At 36.6% G+C, this 20896-nt stretch overlaps 1 protein-coding gene across 1 annotated transcript in view; it reads right to left on the minus strand.

The window, feature by feature from the left end:
• Positions 1-2995: 2995 nt before the first annotated feature.
• The window catches only part of LOC125788969 (endoribonuclease ZC3H12A-like), a 30115-nt gene continuing 12214 nt past the window's right edge, over positions 2996-20896 (minus strand). Inside the window, exons 3-6 of the mRNA XM_049472945.1 lie at positions 17215-17354; positions 11007-11241; positions 9383-9483; positions 2996-7399 (exon numbers count right to left, since the gene is read on the minus strand). Of these exons, the coding sequence (XP_049328902.1) occupies positions 6357-7399; positions 9383-9483; positions 11007-11241; positions 17215-17354 (1519 nt within the window). The 3' untranslated portion in view covers positions 2996-6356. The remainder of the gene's footprint in view (positions 7400-9382; positions 9484-11006; positions 11242-17214; positions 17355-20896) is intronic.

Raw genomic sequence — 20896 nt, forward strand, 5'->3', positions numbered from 1 at the left:
TAGATAAGAACCTTCTACAGAACAATGCATTACCATGTTGATATATTGATGTATTTATATATTTTTTATGTGAATATTACAGGTCAAAGCAGGTGGATTAAAACAAAACATTTTAACAGAAAAAAAATCATTCTTAATTAAAAACTACATATAAAATATGTTATTTTCAATGACAATCTCACATAATCTCAAAAAGAAATTGTATGGTTGATTATGTGTATTGTACATATTGTACATATTATGAGAAGCAAGAACTACTTAACTAAGTAAAGAATAAGAAGTAAAAAATAACTTTAAGAAATGAAGATCAGTCAATCCGAAAGAAGAATTTCAAGAATTTTGAGAGATCGATAAAAAATGCCTTCAAAAATGTTATGATGATGGTGAAACGGGCACTAATCAGGACTGCCCCAGAAAAAAGGGAGACTAAAAATGTCCTCTTTTGTACAGGATAAGTTCATCAGAGTTACCAGTTTGGTTTATTTAACACTTTTTTAAGTTACTACATGACGTATGTGAAGTTCTTGTATGAAGAACTGAAACGTTGCATCATTTGTTATTCACCATCATGAGACAAGAGCAGTTTCTATATCGGTTTCTTATAATTAACACTGTGTGTGTGGTTTAGTGTGTGTGTGTGTGTGTGTGTGTGTTGGTGGGGGTCTGTATGGAGTGGGAGTGTGTGTGTGTGTGTGTATAACGATAGTGATAGAAGGTGGTAAGTGTGAGTAGCAGTGTTTTTCAGTGAGCACTGAAACGCAGGGAAAGTCCAGAAAGCAGATCTATAAACGACTCAGTGGTTTAGATCAGTCATTCCACTCCTCCAGACTCGAGTGGGCTTTTGGCTTTTGGGCTTCAGAAGAACGTGAGGCCACATGATACTTAACTATAACTAATATATTCCTAAGACTTTTCTTACTAATGGAAATTACATATCAGCCACACGATGAGTTTATCCAAATAAAACAGTGGCTTTTAAAAGTATTCATACCACTTCAGATTTTTAACATTTTGTCACCATAAAAACACAAACTTAAAATCTATTTTATGAAGATTTTAATTGATAGATCAACATGAAGTATTGCATACGTGTGAAGGAACGAAAATTATACATGGTTTTAACTATTTTAATTAAAAAAAAATTTAAAAAATGTGATGTGCACAAGTATCCAGCCCCCTTTACTCTGAAACGCCTAAATAAAATCCAGTGCAGTCATATTCTGTTAGTGAAAACACTAAAAATACACTCAGTAGTGTTGTGTCCTGTGTTTTAAATTTGTGTCTACTAAATTTGTGCTTCTTACAATGGTTCTCTTTTATTAAAAGAATGTAACTTTTTACGTTTTAAAGAGATTTTTGGCAGCTGGTAATATATAAATGTTAGATAACACAAACCTTCCCAAGACTGTCAGCAGAATAAGACAGTACCCACAAGTCCTGTTTATTGCAGTATATTGTCATTAGCTCGATTCATTGCTCTCATCACCACTGACCTCGCTTGTAAAGCCAGTGTCATGCCGAATTCAGCACCCTGCCAGGAAAAGCACCCTCTCTCGGGAGCGCGCACCCTTGACCCTTGTCTTCTTATCTTTAACGTTACTTAGAAAATGGAAATAAGACACCCAAGATACTGTTCTAAGATACTTTGACGCGTAATATATAAGAAAAAAGGAAACGTCACCTGCAGCTTCTCCTGAGAGAGGGTGCTTTTTCTGGCGGGGGTCCTGAATTCAGCACCATAGTAGTGCCTAAATCTGCACCCCCACTATGAAAAGCACCCCCTCTCAGTAGTGTTCTTGATAAAAGTGGAGATAACATGTTTAGCTAACTTTAATTAGAAATGTGCTCCAGAGACAGGGTGCTTTTTATGGCGGGGGTGCAGATTTAGGCACTTTCAAAATAAAAGTTTGTTTAATACAATTTCTGCTTTTTCTGCAGTATCCTTCTTGGGTGGAAAAATCCACCTATTTCTGATCCCCCGGTTCCTACGCCAATGTTATCACCAATCCAGTATTTATGGAGCAGCTGTAGTGTAGAGCAGGATCTACAGGCCCAGCTGCAGCAACATTACTTTATAATTGAACGCTTTGACAAACGCAGCATAACCTGCAAATTAGCATAACATACTTAATAATATATACACAAACAGTAGTTTCTGTTTTAAAGCTCTAATTAATAAGGAAATAATGTCATAAATGTCTAGTTAGTAAGTCAGCATTCCTGTACTGCAGTAACAACATTAACAAATGTTTGTGTTTCCTTTTAATAGAAAAAACACAAAGACGATCTCAAACAATGAAGCAATCAGCTATGAAAACAGCACCAGAGAACCAGTTCCACTGCTCAGTTCCACTGCTGATCTGTTTTACTCTAAATCAGGAACTGTTCCTCATGATCCTCCATATGTTCCTCATTCCAGCACCAGCTCGGGTTCCAGATAATCTTTTCCTACACTGTATAAAGACTTTCCCCAGGTATATTTTGCATTAATATAATAATTTGTCTAATGATACAGTAGATATTACAAATAGTTCTAATTCTAATTCTAATAATCTCTAAAAGCCTTGATGTTCATAGGCGTGATAAAGTCCTGTAAAGATGACTGTAAGAGCACAGCGCAGAATGATCAATGAGGTGAGGAAGAATCCGAGAGTGTCAGCTGAAGACTTAGTCTTTAGACTCTGGCACATGCTAACATTTTTGTTGATGACTTTTTGAAAGATCTCTGGGTATTTTTATTTTTCCAAAACTTATCCACGCCTGGAAATAGCTTTTTTTTTTTGTTCCATGAAATTTCTAGGTTTTTCATGACCGTACGAAGCCGGCAGTGATCTTTTAAGCAGCGATGATATCCCTTATAAGGTAAAATGTTAATATTGTCGTGCTCTATAATAAATGCAACACTAACACACAACATACACACACACACACACACATATATATATATATATATATATATATATATATATATATATATGAAACAAAAAACAGTATCATTTGGTACAAGAAGATTGTTTATTTTTATTGCATTACATTTTACAAAGAGCAGAAGACCCCGCCCTTTACTTAAGTGACTTACAGTCGACATTCGTCTCTGAACACAAAACCTGCACACTATGATTTTTCAAAGTCTAAAATAAAAGTCCTTAATCTCCATCTGTCAGTCTGAGGTGGTTATTTGACCATTTCTCACTGACACTCTGTCAGGGTGTGGTTTTAGTACCTATTGTGTTCTTCTGACTGCTAGTCATGGGAACCCTGATTTGCATAGACGTGTGATTATGTGCTATTATATTTGTGGTAATTACTGCTCACAGTGATCATCAGACTGTTTAGAGAGCTGAATGGGAAAAAAATACACAAAAAGACCCACAGGGCATACACTCCTCTACCTGCTTTAGGTAGTTTGGCATTGGGACTGCTGTTTGAGGCACACAGTGCCGACAGATCGCATCCACATGTCACCTCCAGTAGAATATTAAATAAAAATAATTATAATCGTAGGTCTGTCACAATTATTACGATATTGAACAATATATGGACTTAATCTTAGAATTTTTAGCTGACTTCTATATTCAATTAATTGATTTAATTGGTAAAGCCTATGTATATGAAATAGCTGGTATTTTGGTTGTCTTTTCAATGTATTTACTTACAGTACCAGTCCGAATAAACACATAAGGTAGTAAAAAAGCGTTAAACAAACCAAAATACTCTAATATAACTTGCGCTTTCTGAGGCTGGTAACTCAGAATGAACTTATCCCATGCAGCAAAGGTAATTCTTGCTCTTCCTTTTCTGGGGAAGTCCTGATGAGAACCAGTTTCATCATAACATAACTTAAAATTGTCTTTTGGATTGACTGACCTTAATGTTTTCTTAAAGCAATTTTTTTCTTTATTTAGTTGAGTAGTTGTTGCTTCTCAAAACCTGGATTAGAACATTACTCAAATATTCACTATTCACTGTATACCTGTAACTCTACCTCTTCACTACTTTACTTTAACTGATGCTCTCAAACACTTTATTAAGAGACAAGAAATTCAAGTAATTAACTCTTGATGAGTTCAGCACAGCTGTTAACTGAAAGCCACCCTTTTTTTGTTTACTAAATAAATCCATGTTTTTTCTTTATAGTTTGGATGGCCTTATTATTAATGAAGAACATTTTCAAATAAAAAAATACTACATTTATGGTGTGTCCAAACTTTTGATTGGTACTGTCAATATTTACATTTTTACATTTCGATTTTCATTTTTAAAAGTGTATTGCTCTATAAAAAAGGGATTAATTTATTTATTATGCTGTTATTTTATTATTTACCTTTATCTGTGGCAAAAAATATAATAAAAATATAATACAATTATTTCTGGGCAAAATATTGTACAATACAAATCATTATTGTGACAGACCTACTTAATAGCTATATCCTATAATTAATACTCATAATATAAACTATAAACACTACCTAAATAGAATGGATTGAGAAAGGTAAAAATTAGGCATTAAGTACAATGATATATGTTAATGATAATAAAATAAATGATATGACTGTTGTCAGGTAAAAAATATATATAATTATAATTCTAAATAAAAAATAAACATAAGTAAACATTTGAAACAAATAAATAAGGAATAAAAAACATTGTTATACTATGGTACATATAAACACAATTGTATGCCAAAGTGCTGAAGAAACAATGCAGCAAGACATGAGAACAAAATCCAGACAAAAAATAAAACTATTACATTTTGTTGGTTAATGCAACCAATAACACACTTACCACAAATATACAAATACACCAACCCAGCCGTAATCAAACAACTGACAAGCTGAATGAACCCATATTAAATACAGTATATTAACTTATAATTTAGAATTAGGTGTAAAATCTATCCTAAACCATGTGCTGCCCACAGATAGCATAAAACTTTCCCCCTCTATACTACATATTGTTTATTTGATCTGTTATATTTGCTGTGTTTTATTGAGATGGTTTTCAATAAAGTTATATTTTCCTGCTATTTTAATGATTAGTTTGAACTAGATCTGCTGTGCACAATTAACAGTAATTTATTCATGGAAAATATTATCAGACACTACTGAAACAGCTGCTAAATGAAGAGCCAGTGCAATTCCATGTACAATAGAAAGGTTACATTGTTAATTGATTTAAAAACATCATTTAAGTTGGTTCAAAAACTATTTTTGTAATGTGTATGCTTTTAATTTCCACCTACACCCAGGTTCCTCCCTGTCAGTTTATATATAGCATTACAAATGCATTTTAGGTAATAGAAAATGTGTTTATTTTCTCATATAATTCCTGCAAAAGTCAACTTGTAGAGGTTGTAAAAGTGCATTTCTGTAATTCTGTTGCTTAGGAGATGAAAAAGGAAGGACTGTATACAAATCAAAGTTATTGAACCAATTAAAAGGGTGTAACCTTTTAAAGGGTGTAATGGGATATTCTTTGCCAACCCAAACTGTAGTATGTTTTGTTTTCCTGTCTCTAAAAGTGAACAGTTGCCTTGAGTTAACAGATATTTATATTTATCATGACAAACATTACATGCTTTGTTAGTTAGATTTAAGTTTTAAGTTATAACCCAAAAAATACTTTGAAACTATATCACTTGGTCCAACTAAATACATTTTCTAATTCTCATAAATTAGAATAAAGGTTTACTTAATGTGTAAATTGATTTCACATCAAATTTATGTTCAGCGGGTAAATCTGGCTATTAGACTATTTGAATTAGTGTAATGTACAATTTGGACAGTCTCATACATTATCAGGATTACCAGGAAGGGGTCCTGTGTGAACAGAAGCAAATACACTACCAGAAAATACAGTTAAAGGAGAACTCCGGTGTAAAATGGACTTTTGTTTTAGTAAAACATAATAAAAAGTACTTACCTTTGATGAATAGCACACCTCGGCTCTCCCACAGCGTTCAGAGATCCAGAAATTTTAACAATTTGTCCAAACACCCTTCAGACCCTTCACACTGGGTGACACGGGGCATAATTTGCCCTGATAAATAGCTTTTTACACAACTATCCAGCCTCAAAGTAGCTCCATCTCAGAACCAGAGTACTTTTTATCATGTTTTACTACAGCAAAAGTCCATTTCACACCAGAGTTCTATTTTAATTCTGATGACACAGACAAAAGACGAAACCATGCAATGCAATAAAATAAAATAAAATAATACCTATCCCAACTGTCTCACACAATAAAGTTCAACACTTCCAGCACTATCATAAAAAAATTTAACTCATAAATACCAAGCATGAAAGCTTGTCTGTGGCCCTGGAGCATTGATGAGTCCGAAAGGCGGTCGATAAACCTCATAAAACCCCTTCGTAGGACTGCAGATTGAGTATCTCCACAGCTAGTTTTTGAGGATCCATAACGTTGGGGAACAAATCCATGGCTCTGTCCACGAGATGGGTGTTAAAAACTGCCAGAAGCTTCTTACGAACCTGCTCTCTCTCCAGCATTTGAGAGTTGGGTTTCCCAGGGCTGGCTTTGGCCGGGCTGGGTTTCCCTGGACCCCATGGAGCAATCTCACCCGGCATGGGGCTAGGAGGGGAATGGTTGTAGCCACCATAGGGCTCAGACCAGTAGCCATGTTGGGGATGAGAAGGATGAGGAGGAGGCATCCTGCTGTGGTGGTGGTGGTGATGGTGGTAATCCTGGGGAAGGCTATATTGGGGCATATTCACTGGTAGGTATGAAGGTGCTCCTCCATAAGAGTTATATTGAGGCTGAAAGTAGGGCACAACACCTTGTTGTGAGTTGTGAGGTCCAGCTAAGTCCATACTGTGGTGGTGGTGGTGGTTGTGGTGGTAGCTTGTGCCAGAACTCATGGACTGGAAGGAGCAGCAGCTGCACGGTTGGATGCTGGGCGGTGGGGTCCGGTGCCGACTGCCATGCTGGTGATGCTTTCCTGATGAATTCCTGTGAATTTCTCCTCTGAATGTTTGATCGCATTGGCTGCCATGCTCAGAGCTCTGGTACTCATACGAGCCCAGTCCAGAGTCCAGGAGCTCCTGAGAAGTAGCATGGACAGAGTCCAAGCTTGTCGAGGAGTAGTGACCAGAGCGTTCACGCTTTGAAGGGAACTTCCTCTGAGTGGACTGTGGTCCAGTCTTCAAAACTGGCACGTTCTCGCTTAAATGAGTTTTCTTAACAGGTCCCTTCAGATCCAAGGAGAGCTTCTGCTCCATCACCTCCTCCAGAGAAGCACCATGGCTAGATGATTGTGTTCTGTGTGGAGAGGGGGTCATCTTGGCCTTCTCTCGCAGTTCATCCGCCAAGGAACGATGGGACTGCTTGGCTCGTTCAGGGTGGCTGAACTTGCACTTGAAGCCGTAGGTGCATTTCTTACCTGCCGTCAAAATTGAAGAGAATCAAGGATTATTATTCTTCAAGTCAAGAGCTTGGATAAAGAGAGGCCTCACCTGAAGGCCTTACAGAATTACAAGCGACCAATCGTTTACTATGGGAGTATGTCATTTTTTTAGCTGTGATTTACCGAAAAGTGACAAGCAACAATTCGAGTTGAGATTTGGAAAGAAGATTTATTACATAATTAGTAGGACTGCAACTAATGATCATTTTGGTTGTCGACTAATCTGATGATAATTTTTTCGATTAGTCGATTATTAGTCAACGATTATTTCTGCCATGTCCTCCATCTCTAACAACAGAAAAACAGCTAAACATAAGATTTAAAAGGCATTTAAATGTCCACATCTTGTTAAAACGTGGAGAGTACTGATATTTAGTGAATAAATATGTAATCTTTTGTGTTTGGGCACTTTTGGAGACACAGATCAAGTTTCTTATGTCCCCAACACTTTGGGGAATGTCGTACTGTTACAAATTAACAATTAGTCGACAATGAAATTTGTAATCGACAAATTTAAATAATTTACATTGTCGAATATATCGACTAATCATTGCAGCCCTAATAATTAGAGATATGGCCAAAATATATATTGCAATATATTCCTTAATTTCGGCTGATACGATATGATTTCGATATCAATATAAACACTTTCAAGGCCTCTGAAAAACTGCTAAATTTCCCTGCAATGGGAATCTGTACCCACTACTGTCTGAAATTTTAATTTAAGTCTTTGAAGCCTCCTCCCACAAATACTATATAAAACTTTATAAATATAAATCGCGATAAATACTGATATCGAATTACTGTCCAGGCCTATGCATAATTATTATTTTTAATGATGTTTATCATTTATTTGCTGATGATATCCAGCTCTAATTCTTTTTTTTCAACTAAGTGCACAGAGCTTTTGTGGATTTCTTTCCCCAAATTGTGAAACACTTAGCCTCTTAGATTCAAATATATTAGTTTTAAATTTTTTAGTGCTGTTTGGATTGTGATTGTTTATTTTATTCTGTGCAAGGATTTCTTTTAACTTTTTGTTTTCTGTCTAATTTCTTTTACTTAACAGTGTAGAGCTGAATGCCTCATCTATGAGCAATTCTCAATTTATTGTGCTCTCTTACTCTAACAAAATAATACAAAAAACATCAAACTGCACAATCTAGAGCTATCAAATATGCAAGCTGTTATATTGAAACATTTACTTGCTTTCAAGGGGGTCAAAAAAGTGCAAGTCCAATAAAACCTTTTTAGAAAAAGTTTAATTTAGCATTTTTAGGTTAAAAAGTAATATCAAGCAGCTTTTATTGTATATTGTACACAGTGCAAAAATGAGCTCCTTATATTTTAAATAAGGAAAATGCAAAATATGAAAATTACTGCCATACGCCGAAAGAGTTATTTACAGGTTTATGACAAAAGCTTAACTGATATGTAAATGCTATCTATTATCCCATTAAGAAAACTGCATTAAAACAGTAATTCTATTTATTAAATTAATTTGTTTAACCTCACAGCACTAAATCAATTTTACCCATACAGGAGCAGATTGAAGAAAAAATAAGCATTGCTAGATTAGCCATTAACTTTAAAATTATCAAGTGACACAGCCACAATCTACACAGCCACATGCAAACTGCGAGTGGCCTTAAACACACAAAAAAGGGAAACTTTGGGCATTATCAGACTATTCGTTTGGTAGCACAAACACAAAAACTTTACCACAAAAAGCAATACATTTAGAATCAGTGAATTTATAAATTATTACTTAGTATTTTAAAAAAAGCCACACATAAATGAAATAATCACTAAATCACCATTCATTACACTTCTTCAGATACAGGAAGGCACTGTAATTCTGTTTGAGCTTGCAACCACAATCTGGATAATGCTAGAGTACAAAATTTGCATATTAGGCGCTTGGTATTCCGAGAAGTTGGACAAGATTTGGCAACTCACCATAAGGGCAGGGAAGCCTTTTAGGAGCTCGAGGAGTTCTGCGAAGAAAGTTGTCAAGATTAGGTCCATGTCTTCCGAGGGGATCATCCGGGGGCATAAATCTTAGAAAGTAAAAAGTGTAAGATGAATTTATGTTAGTGCAATTTTGCCTTGGAGAAAATAGAAATTTACAAGTAGGGGTAAAATAATATCATAATATTTCAAGGTATTTTCACAATAATGATACTCGGTTATATGACAAAACACTGAATTAAAAAAACATCAAGAATTCACTACTGCAACAAAATGAAAATTAACCCTCTGGTTATGTTATGTGTCAAATTGACCCGTTCAAAGTTAAGTATAAAGATCTAGGAAAAACAGTTAAAAGTAATTTTTCAGTATAAAACATCTGCTTGCTTTAATTAGTGTAATCACCATATAACCCCCTGCAATAAACAAAAACTAAAACAAAATTCAACGTTATGTTTCAATGTTATGTAAAGCTATTATGTCTAATATATTGTTTTTTCAAAAGTAGTAAATTAGTAAAACATTAAAAAAGGTTTGAACATCTTTTTTATTTTTAATTATCCTGATTGAAGCATTACCTGTAAGAGGTAAGGAACATTGCACTAAATATTGATAGAATAATTAGTAATGTAGTTACTATTAAAATATTCACACTGCTTGTTTGGATTCTTTGAATAATTATAATTTTGGATAATTATTACTTTGGATATTAATTGAATAATTAAACATGCACTGGATCAAATTGACCCGAGAACACCATTGCTGTTCCTGACAAATGAACATAACGGGAGCGTTACATTTTATCAGAATTTTATCAGATTTGTATCAGAAGTCAATGGTGTAGAATGTCATGATACTAATAATAATGCACTCCATATATCTCCATACATCCAGGATTAAAGTAAAATAAATGATACTGAACAGATATAATCTGTCTCTAGTAGATATATAATGGGAAATGAGAACAGTGTGAATTTTTCTTAAAACAGCAATTAGGGGTGGGTGATATGAAACGATATTTCAGGGTATAATAACGTCCACCATATAAAAAATATGTTGGCGATATTATTGCATATAATACGATATGGCACACCTTTATTTACAAGCTTATTTTTTGGGGTTATTTGGGTTATTTTTGGTTAGGGGCAGGACCACCAACCTATTTTAATGACTTATGACAGGGGTCGACCATAGGCTGGCCAGATGTGGCCTCCAAGCATAAAACATCTGGCCCGTGAGGTTGTTTTTGGACTATAATGAACGATAATGGGAAAAAAAATAATAATAATAAAATGCTTCTCTGGTGAGCTTTTGTTTACATTCCTCCCCTGTCTCTCTCTCTCTCATTCGCGCTCGGCGTGACTTTAGTTTCTGCCCGCTCTCGTTTTTCCACACGTTCTTGGGCTCCCTATCTCTTTATAAGGGTGTTTTTTCCAGGTCGTGTCCCAATTCACTAGCCAGGGCAGCTGTAGTGTATTGGACTGCGACCCTGACGACAACCCTCTGGGCTGGAGAGTTACTAGTCTGTAGCACTCCATCCCATTACACTTCATTTTACACAACAGATTTTTTAATGTAATTGCTTGGAAAATTGTTGTTCAGCAGAACCTACTTGTCGTTAACAAAGGAGTACATGAGGAGTCTCTCCTCGATGAAGCGCTTCCACTCCGGTTTCTCCCCCTGCAGGTCACGGTAGGTATCGTTGGACACGATGATGCCGTCGGACTCGTACGCTAGCTTGACGATGAAGCGATCGTCATAGCAGACCACTCTCTTTCCAGCTACCCGTCGTGATGGAGTAAACACCAGGATCTTCCTCTTCTCCAGCTCCCGCAGAATATGCTGATCTGTGGTGAATAAAGCAGAAGCAGAGGTTTATGAACTCGTGCTTTCTCAGTACTTATACTGTATTTCCTATTAATACACTCAGTGTTCAGGTCAGTGTTATATGACTATTAATAAGGGCCTAGCGCTACGTCACCCACACACAGGAAGCAGGTGGAGGAGGCGGAGGTTTTTGGAGAGGTGGAGCCGAGACCAGGTTATCAATAAGATTAACATTAAATGTACCTTAATAACATAACGACAGCGCTGTGTAGTTCTAATTATTAGGAATACTGTCTAATGTGTGTGTGAGTAGTTTATTACAACAGAGACTTCTGTTCTAAGTTCTAGACTTAATACAGGATTTATGTAAATCACCAAACACAGTGCTGTGGAGTTTATAAATAAATACATGTTAAAGTTAGCTGAGCTAAAGTTACTGTATTATGTCATTTAGTTAAAATGCACAACATAAAGCCAATGTTTATGCCTTTATTATTAATTAATGCTCTATATTAAATACTTACAATAAATCCTAAGTTGAAATAATTTAACTTTATTTATTAAATTATTAATTATTCAATTATTACTTGTGGTATGTATGTCTATTTTGTGGGGGGTTTTTTGTTTATTTTTATTTGTGTTTGCAATGTGGAAACGTATGTTGTGAATTAAAAAAAATAAACCAATTGGTCATTGATTATTAAGTGAAATGCTCTTATTTTATGAAATCTCTTATTTTATGTTTTATCCGATTTTTCGATTAATTGAATTGATTTTTCAGTAGAGTACTCGATTACTAAAATTTTCGATAGCTGCAGCCCTACTATTAATATGAATGAACTAATATAACTAAAATGACACTTGAAATCCTAAATCTTGTTTCTGGTTGAAATTTTCTAGTGGCCCAAATGCAACTTGGAATGATGGTCCTGAAGTAGGCCAGGGGCAACATTTGAAACCCAGATATACATTTTATTTAAGGTGGAATGGAAAGTTAGAAAATTAAAAGGAGAGTTTTAAGTTAGCTTAGCTTAGCTCAGAGCACTGTAGTAAATGTGATTCATCAATGTGCTGCCAGATACTAAATGAATTGAGACTTTTATTTTGAAGTGGAGATCAGGTCTTCGCAGCTGTTGTGCTTCACACAGGAAGCACCAGAAAACTAAAATAGGTAACAAAGCTAAATAAATAAAAGGAAAATAGGCTGTACCTATTGGCCATCCACTGGGATACCACTGGTGAAAGACTTTAATCTTTACATTTTAAATGTTGATGCTAGTTAGCATTTGTGAGTTTAATAATGATGTAGGAAAAATGTTGTATATGCAGTGCAGTGCAGGCTAGCTAGCTAGTGTACCTAGCTAGCTGCAGTTAGCATGAGACATAGCCATGGTACAAAGCACTTATATGTTGACATATTCAATTTAATTGCTAAAAAAAAACTTTATTACTGTTAATGCAAGGACAAAATCATAATTATGTTCCTGTTTTTGTATTATAATTTTTTTAAGCTAATCGTAAACCAAATGAGGAGAAATCCTTCAATAAATCACTTTAGATGGAGATCAAAACTGCTATAAAATCTCTTTAGCTGGCCAAGTTTCTTTTGAAGTTAAAGCAAAAGCTGGAGCAGATTTTGAAATACTTGACAATCAATCAGTGGTGGGCGGTCCACAAAACATAACTGTTAGTTAACTGGATTAGAAAAAGTTTGATTTAAATCTCTGTTCTCTAAAGGTTTTTGTTCCACCCCAACAAAACCACAAAGACTGGATTAACTTGCACAACTAAACGCTGAGGCGCCCAGTCTGAATGTTTTCAAATATTGCGTCATTTATTTGGGTCGTAATAAAAATATTTTATCTTCTGGTCCTCAAAATCTTATTAATCATATTTTCCAGTTTCCAGCATCAGGAATTTGTCCTTCCTGTTACGGAAAGCTGCAGCTCAGGGTGCTGAGGTCATTGTTGAATTGTTTATGGTGGCTGTTCTTGTTCTGTATCAAACACATTTTTCAGATACTCAGAACTATGGCTGGTCGATATTGTAAAATATATTTTGCAAATATTCTTTACGTTTCTGAGCGATTATTGATTATTATCTTTATATTTTATTTAATTTTCTTTTTTTTTTTTTACAAATAGCAAGCAGCCTATTCCATCCTTACATGCAACCTTTAAATTAAACACAGAGTAAACATAACACGCTTGTATTTCAGTTACATAAAAGGAACAGTGTAAAATATGTAAATCACTGCCACCAAAAATAATTTGTTACAGTTTTTTCTAAATTTGTAGTTTTAAGTTTTCCTAAAGACTAGAACACGCCTCCTCCGATACATGTGAAGTCAAACTCCGCCTCTTTTTGAACTGCTGCTGATGCAGCATTACTGAGTAGCATCACAGCGCTAACACTCCGAGGAAAGCCCAGCGACTCGGTTCTGATACATCAGCTCACAGATGCAGCCTTGTGCTGATCCACATCACCCTAGGAGTGATGAGGGGAACGAGCCCCATCTACTGTATCCACCCAGAGAGAGCAAGACAAATTGTGCTCTCTCAGGGCTTCAGCAGCTGATGGTAAGCTGCATAACAGGGATTCCATCCAGCGATCTCTCACTGGACCAATCGGCGCCCCGCTTTATCTACCGAGGTTCACTCTGCAGCTCCTACATGAAATTAATTTGATTAAACTTTCTTAGTTTAAACACTTAGTTTAATCAGCTTGATATTTTTTACAAAACTTGCTAAATTAATAACTGAAATTACTACATTTTTGTGTTTTTTTGCCACAGTCAACTTATTGTGTTACTTTCTCACACTCAACTTAACTAGACATTTAACCACTGCAGACATGGCAAAAAACCCAACCCCACATCAAAGAAATCTGTATAAAATGCTGAAATAATTCTTTATTTCTCTTTAAAGTGAAGATTAACGTGTAATAATGTGTTCATTCAGGGCTGAAATTTAAACAACAAAGCTGCGACACAAAAGGTAACGTATACTTATTGTGTCTGCTGAATGTGTACTCTTCTATAAGGAAGCAGTGGTTTAGTGTGGTGAAATGAACAGTATTATGACAGTGCAGTTTCTCATCAGGCTGCAGGAAGTTTTCGAACGCTACAGAAACGTCAATTCAACTGCTCCGGAGACAAGACACGAGTCTGAGCGGGTTTCCCCTGCCTTCCCTGATCATTTATACCAGTCTGTTTCCAGATCAGAGGAAGAAGCATTTACTACCATACTACCATTTACACTTAATCGAATTACAACCCGGTCTAAAATCTACAACTTTACGCCTCACAAACAAGGAAGTTCACTACAAAAATTAAAGAAAAGGAAAGACACTAAGGCTTTCCTAGAACACTGCCAAAAATGTTATATAATATACACATAAAAAAAGAATTAATCTAGTTCAGGAGTTCCCAACCTTTTACAGCTCACTTAAAAGGTCTCATTAAAGGGCGCCGAGTGGTCCAGTGGTCTAAAGCGCTGCCACTATGTGCGGGAGGTCGCAGGTTCGAACCCTCGCTCATGCAGCTTTGCCATCAAGCTGCCGGCGCTCAGAGGGAGCAAAATTGGCCCTGCTCCCTCTGGGTGGGTAGATGGCGCTCTCTCCCCACATCACTCCTACGGTGATGTCCACAGCACGGGGCATCTGTGAGCTGATGTATCAGAACCGAGTTGCTGCGTGCTGGCTGCTCGGCAATGCTGCATCAGCAGCAGCTCGAAAAGAAGCGGTGGCTGGCTTCACATGTATCGGAGGAGGCATGTGTTAGTCTTTGCCCTCCTGGTGTGTTTTACTTGGGGCATTACTAGTGATAGGGGGAGTCCTAATGAGTGGGTTGGGTAATTGACCGTGTAAATTGGGGAGAAAATGGGAAAAATTTGAAATAAAATTCTAAAAAAAAGGTCTCATTAATAGGTCTCTCTCTAAGTTGTTTATGATGCTGCCTCAGAAAAACGAGTCGATCAGGAAAAGCTCTGAAGTCTATGTCAACCCATACGTTCACCACAACTTGGGGCCGCCCACAGGCAGCGCTGAAGCCGGGAGTTAGCCAAGTTAGCTAAGGAGGAGCTTACAGGTTCTGTTTACAAAGCTACTTAGCGTTAGCTCTCTTGTGTAAGTAACTGTAGGTTTAAATCGGATCTCCGGTTGATTCTGCATTTTACCAAGACCTTAAATAAACACTAGGGGAGCACAGTTTGACAAGGTAGCACAACTTAACAGAACACTGGTAAAAGTGGTGTAGTTCGGATCAGATTTTATGATATAGAGCGGAATCTGCAGATTTGACATTGAATCTAGTCAATACAGCTAATATTTCTAATTTTGAGATTATTAAAAAAGAAGCACCATGCAATAGCAAGCAAATCCTCACTGCCTTACTGTTTTTCACTTTTCTCCATAATGTGTCTCTGGTACTTATATTTTATCTTTAACTTTCAGGAAGGTTGGAGAATTTTCCTGGAATTAAATATCCCCTGGACTTAAAGGTTTATGTGTTTGTTTTTCATAAGACTACCCATTACATCATGTCACAAAGGTATCTGTGTCATGAGTCAGCGAACGCAGGTCTGCGCTGGAGGAAAAAAAAAACTCATTTGCACATTGCATTCTTACAAGCCCACAGGCGCAGTTTTGTCATTGATTTAATAGATGGGATATAATCAAATTACTTTTTTAATTGGGAACTATTTGTACTTTCTGTTTTTGGGTAAAAGCCAGATATAAAAGCCACAGCATCAGAGGAAGCAGCATTTACTGGCAATAAAAAGAGTTGTAAAAAGAGTAAAAATAAAAAATAAAAAGAGTGTCTATTCTCCATGGACGGCTTTCGATTAGATTCTGGCACATCGCTGTGAGGATTTGATTGCATTCATTGACAAGGGATCAGGATGTTGAATGATCGCCACACCAACTCAGCACCTCGTCCACAACTGATATTAAACTCACATCCAACTCCCCAAATTCCAAACTCATCCTCAACTCCCCAACTCATCCTCAACTCCCCAACTCATCCTCAACTCCCCAACTCATCCTCAACTCCCCAACTCATCCTCAACTCCCCAACTCATCCTCAACTCCCCAACTCATCCTCAACTCCCCAACTCATCCTCAACTCCCCAACTCATCCTCAACTCCCCAACTCATCCTCAACTCCCCAACTCATCCTCAACTCCCCAACTCATCCTCAACTCCCCAACTCATCCTCAACTCCCCAACTCATCCTCAACTCCCCAACTCATCCTCAACTCCCCAACTCATCCTCAACTCCCCAACTCATCCTCAACTCCCCAACTCATCCTCAACTCCCCAACTCATCCTCAACTCTTCCTCAACTCCCCAACTCGTCCTCAACTGATATTAAACTCAAATCCTACTCTCCAAATCCCCAACTCGTCCTCAACCCCCCAACTCGTCCTCAACTGATATGAAACTCATAAACTCATATCCAACTCCCCAAACCCATTGTCAACTCCCCAACTCGTTCTCAATTCTCAAATTCCCAAACTCATCCCCAACTCGTCCTCAACTCCCCAAACTCGTCCTCAGCTCATATTCAACTCCCCAACTCATCCAACTCATGCTAAACTTTCAACCCATGCAAAAAGTATGAACTATTAGGCGCATTATTAAAATCCTTTAATTTTCTCAAAAATCGGCAGTGCGTCTTATCTGGAGCGCGTGACCAGAATTCTGTCACTTTACTTTTATACTTTATATTTTATCTGTATCATCTGTATCATTCTATCTTATCCTTCTTCTGTAACTTCGGTGTGCTACGTATATGTGCTAATTGGTGTCTAAAATTTCAATATGGAATCAATACTGTGTCTGCCTTTCTAACCCCTGCAAGTTAATATTATACTCACGCTTTTAGGCTGATAAGCAGGAAATCAAACTGAATATGGAAATTATTTCTTGTAATATGAACAGCTATCAGCCTGGACAGGAGGAGACTTGCCCTGCACCTTCCCCCAGCTCACCTCTGATTGGTACGTCCGGCCGGGGCTGTTCCCGCCTCCACGACGGCACAAACACAGTAACGTCTGAATGACCTCGCTCCAGGAAGTACCTCACCGCCAGCTGGATTCCCAGGCAGGAGAACACTTCCTTGTTGCCATGGCTGAAAGAGAATTAAAACATTTACAGGGAGTTTTAGTAGTAGTAGTAGTAGTAGTAGTAGTAGTAGTACAACAGCTCTTCCACAGAACAGGTAGAATCAGTGCTATAGCTCAAAGCACTGGAATTCATTTATCAGGAATCTTTCTTTTTAAGGAATCCTGTTCAATGAGTTCTTGAGAAATGATCTGCCTGTCAGACTGAATTCCCACATAAGAAACAGATGTACAAAGACCCTAAAGGGGCTTGATGTTTGTTTATTTTTGTTTATGTAAAACGTGGTGAGCACCAGATAGTAAGTGGTGAGCACCACTTAGTATGTGGTGCTCACTACTTAGTATATTCACTTGTCTCTACCTGACTTCACAGACTGCTATGTTGTGCTGTGCACATGCTCTGTAATCCTCCATTAAAGTATCACAATCATATTAATTTAGCTGCCATTTGTGATCTAATGTAGGTTGATTTTGCAAAGATCTAGCTAGCTAACCTAACGCTAGCTAAGTTAGCTTAGCTTTAAGGCTTTCATTGCTCTCTGTACAATATATGGTAGGCTTGGGTGAAAGTAACCGCTGTGTTTGGCGTGTGTGTGTGTGTGTGTGTGTGTGTGTGTGTGTGTGTGTGTGTGTGTGAGCGCCCAAAAGCTTTTTCTGTGCACATCTAATAAAAGTTAGCTGGCTAACAAGCTAAAACATTCCCCACTGAAATAGTAGCTGTAGTAGTTAACATTAGCTAACTTAGCTAACATTAGCTAAAACATTTCAAGTAACTACAGTCATATGAAAAAGTTTGGGCACCCCTATTAATCTTAATCATTTTTAGTTGTAAATATTTGGGTGTTACTGTGATGGACACAGTAATATTTCAGGATTGAAATGAGGTTTATTGTACTAACAGAAAATGTGCAATATGCATTAAACCAAAATTTGACTGGTGCAAAGTATGGGCACCCTTATCATTTTATTGATTTGAATACTAGTAACTACTTTTTACTGAAGCACAGAATTGGTTTGGTAACCTCATTGAGCTTTGAACTGTCCTTGACTGTTCTCACCATTCTTCTTCTCTGCCCTTCTGATATTTTTCTTGACCTGCCACTGGGCTTAACAAGAACTGTCCCTGTGCTCTTCCATTTCCTTACTATGTTCCTCACAGTGGAAACTGACAGGTTAAACCTCTGAGACAACTTTTTGTATCCTTCCCCTGAACAACTATGTTGAACAGTCTTTGTTTTTAGATCATTTGAGAGTTGTTTTGATGAGCCCATGATGCCACTCTTCAGAGGAGATTCAAATATGAGAACAACTTGCAATTGGTCACCTTAAATACCTTTTCTCATGATTGGATACACCTGGCTATGAAGTTCAAAGTTCAATGAGGTTACCAAACCAATTTTGTGCTTCAGTAAGTCAGTAAAAAGTAGTTAGGAGTATTCAAATCAATAAAATGATAAGGGTGCCCATACTTTTGCACCGTCAAATTTTGGTTTAATGCATATTGCACATTTTATGTTAGTACAATAAACCTCATTTCAATCCTGAAATATTACTGTGTCCATCAGTTATTAGATATATCAAACTGAAATGGCTGTTGCAAACACCCAAATATTTACAACTAAAAATGATTAAGATTAATAGGGGTGCCCAAACTTTTTCATATGACTAAGTACAAATACTTCATTACCTTACTTAACTAGAAATCTATCTATATCTATATCTATCTCTTATCTATACTTTACATTTTCACACAATTATCTGAACTTCTAAGTTACTTCTTACATTTTAATAAAAATAGCCTCGTTACTCCTATTTCATTTCAGCTCATTGTCATCACTGCTTCTCATCGTTTAATAAAACCCCTAGTAGGGGTGGGCGATATGGCTCTAAAATAATATCACGGTATTTCAGGGTATTTTTGCGATAATTATATACTTGGCGATATAGGAAAACTAAAATAATCCATTAATTTCAGGAATATAGTATAATAGTATAACAGCATGATCATAATGTGGCAAAATAAATAATATAGCATGAAATAATATAATGCAGCAAATAATATTGCAGAATATTTAGTGCATGCATATAAACTGCAAACTAAAACAATTATACAATAAATACACTTAAAGCTTTACAGTAAATAATAGACTACTTTTAAGACAGAACAGCCCTATTATCATGATATGGATTTTTAATATCACAATATTTCTGTGTCACGATATATTGTATACGATATCATATTGCCCACCCCTAAACCCTATCCAGATAAATCTCTCCATCCAGATAGAGTAAATCTGATTGTGATTGGATGTAGAGAAGTATAAACATATACCATTCTGACACCCTATTGGTTTATACTGTGACCATCACACCTGCACACGCCCCGCCCCAGAGTCTATATCATATCCTGCTCTAGATCATAAATTCCATCGCAAACGGCGCCGCTTTGACTGGTGTTCTGCTGAATTCTGCTGCCTTGTCAAACTGCGCTTCCCTAGTGTTAATTTAAGGTCTCAGTAAAACGCAGTTACTCACACAAGATAGCGGAGAGTTACTGCTCAGAGCTTCATGCTCTGACAGCTCGTCTCACTGGGGAATGTGAAGGCCCTGATTTGCATAGAAGCAGATTTGCATACAGGGAGTGAATAGACGTAAAGGAGTCTGCTGGAACAAGTGGGTCAAATGCCTGCGGGCTCCATACGACTGCTCTCAGACACGTACATCAACACCCGTCTCCTCGCTGTACATACTGTATTTCACCTCCACCACGTACATTACTGAACATTAGATCTACTTAAGAGCTGCTTTACAGTAAAAAACATTAACTTTTAAAGAAAGTCAATTGATAAAATCATTTTAAAACATTTCTATTCGTCCACTCATCAAATCAAGTCAAATTCCTTATTAAAACAAGTTTAAAAAAATTAACTTTTGCCATGTACTAAAGATTAAGGGCTGTATTTTATCAATCTATAGGCAAGATGTTAATTACGGATCACACAGCTGGATTTAGAGCGTTTGTGTATCTTTGGTATCGTGATGCATTAAAAAATACACCTTACTCTAGGGCTGCACAATATTGGGAATATTTTACATTGCAAATGTTCTTTTTTTTTTCGACGATATATATTGCGATATTAAACAATGCAGGGTCCATGACATCACCAGCCCCGCCCCCACCCTCGTGCTGTCTCGCATCCGGACCAATCAAGAGCCGAGTCAGTGCCGAGCTCTCAAAACCTGAGGAAAAACAGCTAAACAACAGTAATCGGCACTTTAATCAGTCATTTAAATTGCTTTTTAAAAAGGTAAATAAGAGCATATAAAATGTTTAATATGTTAGAATTCTAATTTAATAGAAAAAAATATAAAAAGTAATTTTAAAGAAATATATATTGCTCCATTCATCCCTAAAAAAAAAAAAAAAAAAAACATTTCAGAGACATTCTGACAACTAGGATGTACAACTTCTTAATAAAAAGTTTGGTAAAACATTCAATGTAACATCTTATCTTTAAATAGAAGCCAATAGAAAAAAATAATTATTATA

Source organism: Astyanax mexicanus, unplaced genomic scaffold, assembly GCF_023375975.1.
Source record: "Astyanax mexicanus isolate ESR-SI-001 unplaced genomic scaffold, AstMex3_surface scaffold_31, whole genome shotgun sequence".
Taxonomy (NCBI): Eukaryota; Metazoa; Chordata; class Actinopteri; order Characiformes; family Acestrorhamphidae; genus Astyanax; species Astyanax mexicanus.